Source organism: Odontesthes bonariensis, chromosome 13 (assembly GCF_027942865.1).
Source record: "Odontesthes bonariensis isolate fOdoBon6 chromosome 13, fOdoBon6.hap1, whole genome shotgun sequence".
Lineage (NCBI taxonomy): Eukaryota > Metazoa > Chordata > Actinopteri > Atheriniformes > Atherinopsidae > Odontesthes > Odontesthes bonariensis.
The window spans coordinates 15,853,184-15,866,496 of NC_134518.1; the positions used below are offsets into that span (position 1 = coordinate 15,853,184).

The following is a 13,313-nucleotide window of genomic DNA, read 5'->3' on the forward strand; positions in this document are numbered from 1 at the left end:
GCTGTAAAAAACCTCGTGAGAACAGCTTTTAATTTTGGAGAGAAATGAAAGAAATGTTGGAAATCATAACCTGAGGTGCCACTGAGGCAGGTTGAAGGAAACAACCCTGATAGCATGTTATGGGCCTCTGCAGGATTCTCATGGCAGACTAATTCTTTGGTCCTCTGCCACATTCCCGAGCCTGGAGCGGGTGTTATTGTTTGCGTGTCCGTCGATGTGGGGTTTGAAGTCCGCATGATGTAAATGTTGTCAGCAGAGGGTGTGCGAGGCTCTCTGTGGATGACTGCTCACAGCGATGTGTTGTGACCATGTAATGACAACCTTCTCCCAGACAACCCAACAGCTACAGGACTGTAGTGCTTGCAGGCTTGTAAAAATGGGCACTTCTAACATGGAAACGAGGAGATAATTGACCATTAATTAGTTAATCTTTCTTCGAGAAACTTAATTAACTGTCTAATTATCAGTTAATTAAATAAGAAATGAGAAACATCAAGGATTGTCTTGATTCTTTGTAAACATTTATTTTATAGTTTCTACTACGGGACTACATCTTTGGTAATGTGAAACTCAATTTGTGTTAAATTCAAATTCAGTTTAAACTTTTATCAAAGATCAAGGTCCAAAGTACAAACAAGACACAACACATTGGATGGTGTGTTCCACACAGCACTTTCAGTCTTTTATACCTTCATGATGCATGTTCAAGACCAACATACGATAACTGCATTTTGCTGTAAACAGAACACGTGACAATGACATGTGTCGTTTGGCCAATAACTTGTCAGTTGGTTAAGATTAGACATCAAAGCTACTTGTTTAGGGTTAGAAAATGTTGCCAAAGAATTTTTTTCACTTTACATGCAGTTGCTCTCACGACCGATAGTGGTTTCATATTCTGAAGTGTATGTATCATACGTGATATATGTAATTTGATCATTTGAAACTTGAGGGGTTGAAAAGAGGAATATTTCCGGAATAAATTGTACAATTAGATATTTTAGGCGGCACATGGTGAAGAAAATAATAAGGTACTGCTTATACCTATCCAATTCTTACACTATTTTACTTGGTTAACTGCTCATTAGTATGTTATACTTGAGGTGCATTATCAGCAATATTGTCTTTCATTTGGATTTATTTGGGATGTAGTTATTAATGACTCATCAGTTATTTCCTTCCTGATTTGTCTCTAACTAGTTTCTACATTAACTAATTAGCAAACAAGAATGTACTGATGGGGCAGTTAGTTCCTCATTTGTTCCTAATCTGCTTCCTGGCAACAAAGATATCAAAGCTTTTAGGTCTCTGATTGGCTCTCATCACAAAACTGTATGTCATGCTGGAGAAAATTAAACATGAACAATTCCTCTATCTTTTAGGCACTGATCATATGACAACTTAAAGTATTTTATACAGCTGCCTGTATTTCTCTGTGGAAATAACTCTTTGGACAAGCATCCCAGCCAGCTGGTTGCACACACTCGTGGCATTCTTGTCAGCTAGAACAAGTCTTGCCATTTCCATCGACCCATCACTTTTAGGTCTTTTTGCTGTCAAGTCTGCATGTGTCTTGTATACTGCAGCACTCATTCACTATTAAGTGTAGACCCCAAAGTGTCTAATGCACAAAACTCCCATGAGAGCAGCTGTCTCGATGGATGCTGGAACTGGCACATCTATCACCAGCGATCAAACTGTGAGTCACATCGTGAGCCTTGTCCTCTCAGGTTTAATCAAACGTTAACCGGATCTCTCTTTGCTGTCTGCATGGTTTCTGAGTCACACCTGCATTACTCACTGTCTGCAGAGGTGAGGCATATCATAGATAGGAGACAAGCCCAAAAAGCATTGCAAATATAATGCTTTTATCTAAATAATGTACCCATGTAAATCATTACTTCTTATTCCACACAGTTTCTGTGCTAATATTCTGATAATATTGACTGTCAGTGGTGCCCCTGAGGCTCTAGAGATGATCCTCATGTGTTATCCTGTTATGTCGCTGTGATCTTTGAATTTATTAAATTGTGCTTTGGAGAGCTGAATAAAAGGAAAAGAGAATTTGTTGATGTTAACAACTAAGCACAGAAGGAACTGCACTTGGGAGAAAATTGCACTAATAGAAGGAAACATTTTCTCAGATGATAGAGAATATACCCTTGGGTTGCTGATAAATGTCGAGAGAATCTGTCAAGTGATGGTCTCCTCGGGTGCACTTAAAGACAGGTGAAGAGCTAAAGTGGGGAAAGGAGGGAAATGGAACAAGTGAGCTGAAATCAGATTTTCCATTGTGTCCTTGAAGAAAGAAAGAGATGGGGTGAAAGACCGCAGTATGCAGCAAAGTGAGGGAGCTATTGAACCAGAAAGGGTTTTTTTCTGCAGCAGTAATCAAAGTATCCTTCCCATGCCATGTCCTCCTTTAGCCTTTTGAATGTTTTCCTCTCCTTCTTTCTCTCTCTCACACACATAGACACACACACACTCATTCTTCCTCCTCCCTCACACGCAAATATATAACCATCTTCTCCATAGTGACAAAGCCCATGTTAGATCAGATTAACTTTCACAGCCACAGGCACAAAAAGGTAGCGAGAACTAGAAGCCAGCTCCCAGTCGCACACTTGGAAGTGTGCGTGAACGCAGTGGGAGATGAGTATTCGTCCTCTGGTGGAAGGAAATGCGCTCTCCTGCACCTGTGATTAGATTAACACTTCCTCTTCTTGTGTCACTTTCTCAATGCGAGGCCTCATCGTAATAGCTTGTCGCCCCTCGTGTTTCTCCTATTCTTCCAGGACAAAAGGCGCCACTATGTCACCCTCTTTGATAGGTGAGTAAACTAATTTTGGAGAACAGTCTCAGGGGCCTCATGTACTGCAGTGCAGAGCCACTCCTCGCACACAACACTCCTCCCCCTGTTGTCATAGTCTTATTTGGTAGCAGTCCAGGCATAACATAGAAAAATAAAACACATAAAAGAAGAGGCAGTGAGGCAAAGGAAGGACAAAAAAGCAATATCCTTTTATGGTTTGTCAGAGAATTGCTTGTTTGGATTGTAGAGAAACGCACCGTACAGCCCGAGTCGGTTCCACAGGAATGGTGCAGTGAATAAATCCCGAATCACAGTGTCTGCATCCAAAAATGAATGAAAAAAAGAACACTGGTGTGTTGCCATGTTTGTTGAATTTGTTATTTGAGTTGTGGCAGACTGGATCTCTAGAAGGAGGAATTCATTTTACCACACAATGCAGACCCAAAGACTAGTAGAGTGACACAAACAGAAATCTATTGTTAGTATATGTATGGGATTAAGAACAGACAGTTTAAATAGAGCTCTCTGCTGAAAGCATCCTGAAATATGTCACTGAAATTTAAAACTTGGGATGGAATCATAATTGATGCAGCACGTGTGTGCAGTATGCTTTGTTCGCAGTCGGGGGTTATAATATATTATTGATCAAGTCCTAAAGCATCTTATGAAGAGAGAGGAGGGAAGAAAGATCACATGTCAGATGAAACTGTCAATGGAACCCTCAATCAACAAGGCTAGATAGCAGGATTGAAGCAGTTGGTGCTCACTAATGATCCAAAACACACACATACACACACCGTTATACTGAAGAACAGCTCAATATTGGACCATTATGGGTAAATTTCACCCCACTTTCTGCACTTGTCTGCATGGGGTCTGCTCAGGCTACTGACACCCCAACAGCAGGATGCTCAAGTTAAAACGTACTGTGCGTTTCATTTGAGCTGAGACGTGATCCTGTAATCTCTTCAGGCCACACAGCCCTCCATATTGGGTTATTCAATGCAGGCAGACACCAAAAAAACACACACACACACACACAAAGATAGGACCCTTTCTGTACATTTTATTTACAAAATGTATTAAAATTCTCTGTACAGTGCCCCTCTAATGAGGTTCAGCAAATTATGCATGCATCTTTTGCTCTTTTGTACCCACTACTGTGCCTGGCGATTTTTGTCTCTGCAGAGGGTTAGGCCTGCTAAAAAGAATAAAGGTGAAACTGATTTACAAAAGAATTACCAGGGCTGGATTTATAACACTGACCTAGGGTCAGTTCGTGAGTAGCAGAGTTCGTCAAGCATCACTGATTTCACATGCAGTTTCTTAGAAAAAAAAAAGGAAAAGACAGGAAAAGGGGAAAACCAATCTGTCATCCTGTAATATAAATAATTCTCATTCATCTAAATGTACACATATCTCTCTCCCTGCTCTCTGATTTCTTCACGTTGTCTCTTTATTTTCTTATATAAAACTATTGGCCCATAGTTTCAGTTGATTAGATAAGTATCTTCCTAAATCCTATGGAATCACAGTCTTTATGAAAGAAATGGTCACAGCAATATGGAAATGTGCTAAGCCTCAGAACTCGCCCCATATAACCTTGTACAAATCTATTTTCTGTTGTATTCATATATTTTTCATTTTTATTTACTAAGTGAAGTCACCAAACACTATAATTTTCATGAAAGGAAATAAAATTAAAAGCAAACCACAGCTCGTAAAATGTGCAATTGTCAAAGAAAGAAAGGTAAGAGAATCCCCCCCGAAAAAAACTACAGTTAAAAAGCCATTACTGTTATCCATTAATTGGATTGCAGTTAGTCTACAATTAAATGACTCTTTTTGTTTGGTTTTACTTTGATGTAAAGAAGACTTAAATGACTCTAGACTTCAGGGAAAGACTCTTCGGAGCATCGAACCTCCCTTGATATTTTACAAACTGTAAATCACAAACAGATTTTCCTTACTTAGGCTTTACACACACTTGTCATACAAAACACAGTCTTGGCAGTATTGGAAGTGCGAATCATGACCTGGTTCTGGAGTGTGTGAGCCAAACCGGATCATCTTCTCATCTTCCCATCAAGTCCCATAAAACTCTCAGAAGACAGTGGCAGCAGCACCAGAGTTCAGAGTACAAGCAACACGCATCTTTGTTTTGGGCTGAGTGGCTCCAATGAGATTACTATCTTTTACACTAATTACATGATCATTATAGGTGACTCACAGCAGTATAAAAGCAAATATTTAATAATCAGTGCCTTACAGTGCACTGAGTAGATCTAATAAAATTATTTGAACACACAGACCCAGTGAAAATCTGGTAGCAGGATGAAGAGTAATCTGATCATAGTTAACAAGAAACCAATTAGATTCATCTTGCTGGCACTTCAAAATGTGCTTAGGGTTGCAAATGATGGCTTTAGTTCTCTCATTCATGTTTGATATACATATATATAAATGTGTATATATATATATATATATATATATATATATATATATATATATATATATATATATATATATATATATATATATATATATATACATGCCTATACAGTTTTTTTATATATATATATATTCTTTTTTTAACTGCACCATTCTTCTTTTTTGTATGAGTTTCAAGCAAAAAGCAATATCATTGTGAATGAGTTGCATTGATTGGACTCAGAGTTCCATAAGGCACTGAGAGGAGGGAGCCTCATCGGCTCTTCCCATGACCAGTCCAGTCGTGTCGTCATTGCAGATTATCGTGCCGTGTCCGCCCGAGAGGATTTGGCTTGAAGCGCAATCCCCGTGATCCTGTGCCCTTTTTAGATGTTTAGTCACAGTTGTAGAGGACAGTGGAGTTGGATCGTAAACCTGTGTCAGCATGCAGAGCAAACGAAAACATGGGAAGAGCAGGGTTACCATGTTAAAGCTTACATCTGCAATTATGATGTTGAAATTGTGACTGCAAATTTAAGCAATCCGTCAATAGATATGTGACTGTGAGGGTTGTCCTGTTTTTCTTTTTACTCCATTGTTATAGCTCGCGACAGGTCGGTTTGAGGACCTTTCAAACTTTTCAAACTCTCGTCGACTAACAAGCTACAAAAGATTCAACTAAAATCTTCTTCATCAGGACTGTGCTGTTTGATCAGATTTGACTGACAGTATGGGCAACAAAGGCAAACAACCCCATCGAATGCCATCAGATTTTGACTATTTGACATAAATGACATTGTCATTTTCCAACTGAGTCCTGCCCACTTCAAACCAGCTACAAGAGCACAGAGAAAAGAAGAAGAAAAAAAGAACACCCTACAGATGTGTCTCATGACAATAATCAAAATCTTATTTCCCGGGAAGAAAACTCTAAGTCAGTGGATTCCGTCGCTCAAAGTAATGCGATGATTGAGAAAACATGTTCCGTGGCATTTAAAATATTTGAACATGTCACGCACATTTAAAAGGGAATAAAAACACACAATCAAACTTATAAAAAACAAAGCGAACATTTAATTCTGTGCTTTGTTCTGTTCAGTATTATTGTACAATTTCCCACTGGTCTAATAATTCCAGTGAATTTTGATGGAAATATTGATTGTAATTCCTTCATAGAAACTTAAATTCCCATAGTACTAAAAACAGTTCAGAATGTGTTCTGTGTGATGTGGTTTCTGTTTCTGGTAAAAGAAGAAGTTCATTATGATTAGCAATTATATTAGCATTGGATCAAATTACTATGAGCAATGGGACAGAGGCCACTCATAATGATGAACCCACCAGTGTTATTAATGCAGATTCCTTCAGCTCTATAGAGCATTTCAGCATCTTTCGATTCATCTTATTTTACATTACGACCTGAAGCTCCAATGTTTTGGTTATTTCCACTTGCTCTCAACAGTTTCACCTTGAGGTATGTAGGTGTTTTCCAGCAGACAGACCAACGTAAGCGCAACGTGCCGAACACAGTAAGGAAATTAAAATGAGTTGCTTAAAGGTTCATAAAACTGTTAATACATGGTGTGTTTCATCAGTGAGTGACCCCGCCACAAAAAACACAAGTCAATCAATTCATTTTTAATTCATTTAAAAAAAAAAAAAAAGGGATATTTTGGTGTATTTGAAGTGTTCGAAGTTTAAGAGAACAGACCTGTTGCTGCACAGCACCCACCTGTGTGATCTAAGATGCATTCAATAACAGCCTGAGGCACAGTCATGAAACTATATGTCATAAGGCACAATCAATATATTTGGTTTTTACTTTACTGGAAATATGTCTTTAGTTTTGAACGTAACAACCATAAACAATTTCACAAACAACAAACGCTTAGCGGAATAATTTACTCTCCCTGGTATGAGAGGAAATGGGACCCTGTGGACAGTCAGGAGAGGCGACATACCTCTAGATCTTCACACTCTCAGTTCCGTAAACGTTGTAGCCTTCTCTGTATGTGGCAAAGTTCTGGGTGCTGGTCGGGGGAGCCGGCTTAAAATTCTGGGCATTCTTGGCCAATTTTAGGCGTTTGGTTTCTTGTCGTGACTTATAACAGAACTCTATCAGAGCAACCATCATGGCCAGCCCCAGCCCTCCAACCAGAATATAGAAGACACCCGCCACATTGCTTAAGCTGAGAGCACTTGTCTTGTCCTGAGAGAAAATGAATAACACAGTTAAGAGTTTTGCAGTGGAGCAAGGGCAACAGAACAAAATTCAGTCCTCTAACTGTCCTTAAATCCTAGCCTTCCATTGAATTGTCTCGACTCAACAGTAAAGCTGCTTAAGCAGTAAATTATCATATGATATCATTCTTTTTTTTAATTTTTTTTTACTGACTTCACTAGTGGAAGATTCTAGATATCAAGCAACAATAAATAGACGTGTAATGAGGGACTAAGGCTATACATTTGACTGAAATGATTCCCCTACAATTATCACAAATTCATAAGAAGTCAGCCATATTTAAATCATTCTCCACTAAGGAGAAAGAAGCCGACACTTTTTGTTTGACCTGCTGGTGAATGTAGAGCTTTTTTCTGTCTAAGGCTACATATAAATATTTCTAAAATGGCTTCTGCTCTTGACCATATAAGGAAGCTGGTCAGTATCGCATAGGTCGACAGCTCTGAAAATCCCTGTCTGTTCAATCCTCTTTAGCGACATGTACGTATAACTCTCACAGCAACACTGTCATACAGTACAGTCAAAATAATAGTAAATGAATGATAGCTCAATTAAAGTAAAAAAAAAAAACACTAAATATCAAACCATTTTGCTGCTGCTTACCTACCAAACATATTCATTAAAAATTTGTTCATTAGAGTTTTACTATTTGCAGTTTAACCCTATGAGGACGGAGATACCTCAAAGCTATCTAGCCACCCTAAGCTGTAATCTAAAACTTTGTCTGGATCTCAAAGGGTTAACTAGTGGGTTTATTACATTCCTCAACTTTACAACTGTAATGTGCAAACAAAGCCTCTAAACCTCCTCTCAAAGAAGCCGCAGGAATTAGAGAACACCCTGTGGTGCTCTCACCGCTCGGAGAGGCTGAATTTGCGTAACTCATCACAATAAGATGGTTTGCTTGTTCATCACACCACAGGAGGTCAAGGAATCTAATAGACACATCTTGATGCAAACTAGTAAGAACACAAATAAATCAAATTTTCATTAACAGTTTGGTAAATAGAAACAGCAGCATAATGGTTAAAGTATCATGAATGTCAAGAATGAAAATGAGCAAAAATAGCATTTATCATCATGTGTTAACTGCTGGGATTCAGTTATTATAATATGTCTAAAAGGCACTTGTGCAGTTTCCCCGCAGTGTTATCATTACAGTTTCCACAAAAGAATGAAAAATCAAAATATGATAGAGTTTCTATATGTTAAGTATGCATCAGAAAGTGTCTCCTTTCTAAAACATAATAGAAAAGAAGTTAATCTGGGGAAGCAGTGCCTTGGGTTATAGCCACATAGAAACTGCGTTACAGCTTGTGGCAGAACTTGTGAGACACTACGAAAAGAACAGTTAAGTGTAGCAAATAAACAAAATGCATACTACAGATGGTAGAGAATTTTTGGCTTGCATATGAACAATACGTCAAAATGCAATTTGGAATCAGTACAAAAGACCTGCAGCGACTGACCTTACTTCCAGAGTCCTTGGTTCCACATTCACCCTTATCGTACCACCATTTGTTTTTCAGCTTGTCTAAGATGCCTTGTTCACTGAGTTTCAATACTGCAAGGTTTACAGGAGTTCTTCACGTGGGAAATAACATAAATAACATTATATTATGTTATTTTATGTTATTCAACTTTTAAACTACTACATACTTTACAAAGCGATAAAGCAGGGCACCTGGCTATGTCATCATCACAAAGAGCAGTCATTCTACCTATTACCTTTATAACCCCTAGTCTAAAGCCAGGACCTACCAATATCGCTTTGAGTAATCGGCAGACGCTGTTAACAGGGCGACAAGCAGGTACCGAGCGTACAATCTGCATGTCTTTGAGTATCATAAAGATCAAGATGCATTCATTTAGGGGCAGGTGGGAAAATTGGCTTTCAGCAGCAGTTCATTCCATCAGGAGCTTTGTCTTATCAAACAGAAAAATGTAAGCATAGATATCATATCTTTCAATGTAGAATGTCAGTTAACTCTTGTGGTGGATACCACTGCAATGACAACAGTCAGTTCTGGCAGTGTTACAACCAATTTCCGATTTAATAAGCTATGCCCAACAGTGAAAGCTTAATTAATTCTTGCGTGTTCCACTACAATATATCACGAAGAAAACCTTATCTTCCAATTAGGGCAGATTAGTGACAGAGGAGCGTTCCAAGCTGCAGGACAAAGCTGAAAAGTATTGGTGGAATATTCATCTCGTGGTCACCTGCAGCTGGGGAATCAAATGCGAGTTGCATATAAGTTATTATATGACCCATAACATTGTATGTCAACAGAAATTAGCATTATATTTCATTGCACTACTTCAGGAGAAAAGACAAATTATTCAAAAACTAGCTAAAGATCATGTTCTATCATCAAATTAGGCCTGTAGCTCATTTGTGGTGTAGATCAATCTCTTTGTGGAAGTGAGAAGCAAATTGGAGGCAAAGAAAAATAGTACATCAATAAATGAGTGACCTGACTACTCCCTGGGAACAATATCCCCTGAAGGGATCCGTGCAATGCATAATGCACTGAGAGAAGATTACAGCACTGTATATCCCTCATAGCCAATCTGGAGAAACGGACTGTGAAGACCCGACTGTTGTCTTGACTTGGAGAGACATTGATTAACAATGCAATTACCCTGCAACATGCTCTGTGTCTGAAACTCAATCTAAGCTGCAGTGTGCTGTGCCTGAGGGTATGAGGCTGTGTGCGAGTGGATGTGCATGCAGCTGCGTGCATCTCCTGATGTCTGTTGGAACATGGACTTGTGAGCAGGACCGGGCCAAGACGTTCGCTGTTTGGAACGCAGCACTCCAGGCTGCTTTTTTCCATTGTTCCACTGAGTCCTTGGGAGTCAAGACAAGCCAGAAAACAAACAGACACTACATACCTGTGCATGGCAATAGATCGATGACAGCACAAGAGACAAGATTCTCAAATGCTCTGAGTAGCAAAAGTGAAGTGTCCTAAGCTCAGTGACTGTCTGAGTCATAATCAAATGTGTTTTTCAAGATGCTCGGTCTAGTGATGTTATTCTAGAGATGAATTGCTGCGGTTCAATTTTTGGTTATGGTACAAACAAATTAGTTAAAAATGACTTCAGAGCTTAGTCTTGTGAAAGTTAAAGCTGTATGATGTATAGATCCAGAATATTAGACCTGTGGAGTAGATACGTATGTATCTGCTCTGCCGAGCTCTGGTCAGTTTGTCACATTTTGTTGTGATTTCTATCACACAGGGGCACTCACGAGTGAGTTAAAATGCAATGTAAAAAGTTCTGATTGACTTTAATGTAAGTGTTAGATATCAGCTAATAATAGTTCTCTTATTTCATAGCAAACTTTTCTGGACATCTGTATTGGTTCAAGGCCACAGGTGGTTTCAGCTGGTGTAAGATGAGGTTATTTTTTGTTATGTTTGATTACTATTGTTTCATACAGGAACTATGTTGTGCTACTGTTGTATTAGATCTGAGAGGGAGTGAGGCAGTTTTGTGGATTGCTAATCTTGGAGTTTGTTGATGACAGACGGGCTAGTGTTATATTTCTTCCTCCTCATTGTGGCTTGCAAGCTCAAGCTAAACTAATGGCTCAATGTATGTGCATGAAGATGAAGAGAAATTGACTTTGTTGAACTTTTAAGCATAAATAGCCTGCAATGGTGGCTCATGAATGAAAGTGTGCAACTTTGTATCAAATGTGGAACAAATTGGTAAAAAAAGATTGATAGAAATGTTCATACAAAATTAAATCTCATGTAAAATATAGGTATAAAAATCTAAGATGTATATCTTCAAGTTTTCAAACCTTTAGCAAACTTGGTTGACTTTCTCAAAAATAGTTGTTTTGCGTCAAAAATAATGTGTAGGTGAAAGGTTAAATTCCTCATAAATATGTTCCAGCAGTCTCCTTTAGCGTTATATGGAATAGTTTAATGTAATATATGGAAATGATAGTATGTAAATAAAGTAAGAAACTACAGGTTAATAGTGTACAAATTTAACTTGCAATACCCAAAGAAACGTCCCTAAATAGTCGATGGTCATGGTGAAATCATCACATTCAAGCATGTGTCTATCTACGATCATCAACTAGTATGTGCAAACGTTAGTGAATGTCCAGTAGAGAAAAAGAAAAGTAGTTAAATACACACTTGAATGTGTATTTTAGATTTTGTTTTCTTCTAGGCTGAAAGAGAAAATTTCATGGCAGGAAAATGACCCAAACATTTTGAAAACTCACCAGAGCATGGAAAAACATTGGCGTATTTAAATTCTTTTTAACTCCATTGTTAGTTGTTTTTTTCTCCATCATATCAATTCATCTTTCTCCAGAAAAAAGATAACAGAATAAAATAAATCTGAGATGTCTTGGTTGACTTGACAGGTAACATCCCAGTAGGAGTGCAGTGGCACAATAGCAGCCTGCAGCTTGACAATAATCTAGCCGAAGTATGTCCTGAAATGCCTAATTTGTCATGAAACTGACCTGCATTGTAAAGATATAATCTCGCTGCCTTATTCTGTGAACATTGCACCTAATGTAATCATGCCCAAGTGTCATGGTTGAGTCAGATTTAACACTTTTAGCTATTAGCTGCCATAATGACAAATTAATTCACCACTAAAACCCAGACAAAATGAGAAAAAAAGGACATCTGTTGGTCAAAAGGGTTATAGCTGGGTTAATAATGTGTTGAAGGAGGAATTGCATTAAATAAAACCACAGGTGGTTTATCAGGTCACTCATTAAAAAGAAATTAGAAGCCTTTTTTTAAAATTAGAATTCTCACGTTTGCCTGCAATGCTTAGTCCCCTCAAGACGCCGCTGTTCCCCTCGCTTCCCTGTCGGCCTCGGCTGAGCAGCCATTTTGAAGTTTTTGTCATTCAGGAAAATTGGTTTCTAAGCTCATCAGCTCTGAAACAGAGTCGTGGATACGAAGCAGCTGTGCAGCCAAGTGCTGCAATGCCATACTTTACAGGATTACTATAAACCTGACCTGTGATATGGAAGTATAGAGTTTCTGGCCTTTTTAATGCAATGTCATTGGCAATCTCTTTTTGGATTACATCTCTTCATCAGCTTGTTTGAAAAATAAGCTATACAGATGAAGCCCTGCTAGATTTCATGATCTGCCCTGCAAATGTCTAAGAGTGAATAAACAAAACTCATCCTTTCACAAATGCAAGGCAGCCATATTCCCCCACAGAAAACACTACACTGTCAATAATTACAAAGCATCATACTGGAGACATCACAGCCATCAAAAATCATATTTTTCTGCTGGTTAACCAAGAGCTCCTTTGTTTGATCTGAGCTGTTAAACCATCTGGTAAGACTATTACTAAATTTGATAATCTGCCTTGGAGCGACAGTGGTTGGGGCAGGAGTTGGTTTGGTTAAGGTTGGGTTGTTGAAACAGCCTTGCCGATTACTCTGCACTATGGTACCCGATTGTGGTGACATCGAGGCTGACCTTGGAGTCACCTCCCCCGCTGCCGCACTCTCCCTTGTCGTACCACCATTTGTTTTTCAATTTGTCCAAGAGGCCTTGCTCATTCAGTTTTAAAACTGCCAGGTTAACAGCATTTCTTGAAACGATAAAACATAACTTGTAAGAAAATGCACAGGTCCGTGAGAAATCTAATGCAAAGTAATGATTGTACTAAGCATCATAAGAATAGGTAATGGTAGTGAGACTACCGCTGTCAAAAAGGGGCTTATGCACAGACTACTTGCTACCTGTTAATCAGAATGGTCTAGGAAAGGACAAATTGCTTAAGAATTTAAGGAATATGGAGAGATAAGAAAGGCTCATATAA

The 13,313-nt window shown here is 38.6% G+C and overlaps 1 protein-coding gene across 5 annotated transcripts in view; it reads right to left on the reverse strand.

The window, feature by feature from the left end:
• Positions 1-3,867: 3,867 nt before the first annotated feature.
• The window catches only part of gria3b (glutamate receptor, ionotropic, AMPA 3b), an 88,202-nt gene continuing 78,756 nt past the window's right edge, over positions 3,868-13,313 (reverse strand). The window contains exons 14-18 of one of the 5 annotated variants that reach the window (XM_075481148.1): positions 12,942-13,082; positions 10,038-10,058; positions 8,954-9,068; positions 7,204-7,451; positions 3,868-5,677 (exon numbers count right to left, since the gene is read on the reverse strand). In XM_075481148.1, the coding sequence (XP_075337263.1) occupies positions 7,206-7,451; positions 8,954-9,068; positions 10,038-10,058; positions 12,942-13,082 (523 nt within the window). In that variant the 3' untranslated portion in view covers positions 3,868-5,677; positions 7,204-7,205. Of the gene's footprint in view, positions 5,678-7,203; positions 9,069-10,037; positions 10,059-12,941; positions 13,083-13,313 lie in introns of those variants that run through there. The other 4 variants (XM_075481145.1, XM_075481144.1, XM_075481147.1 and 1 more) reach the window with 4 other exon arrangements.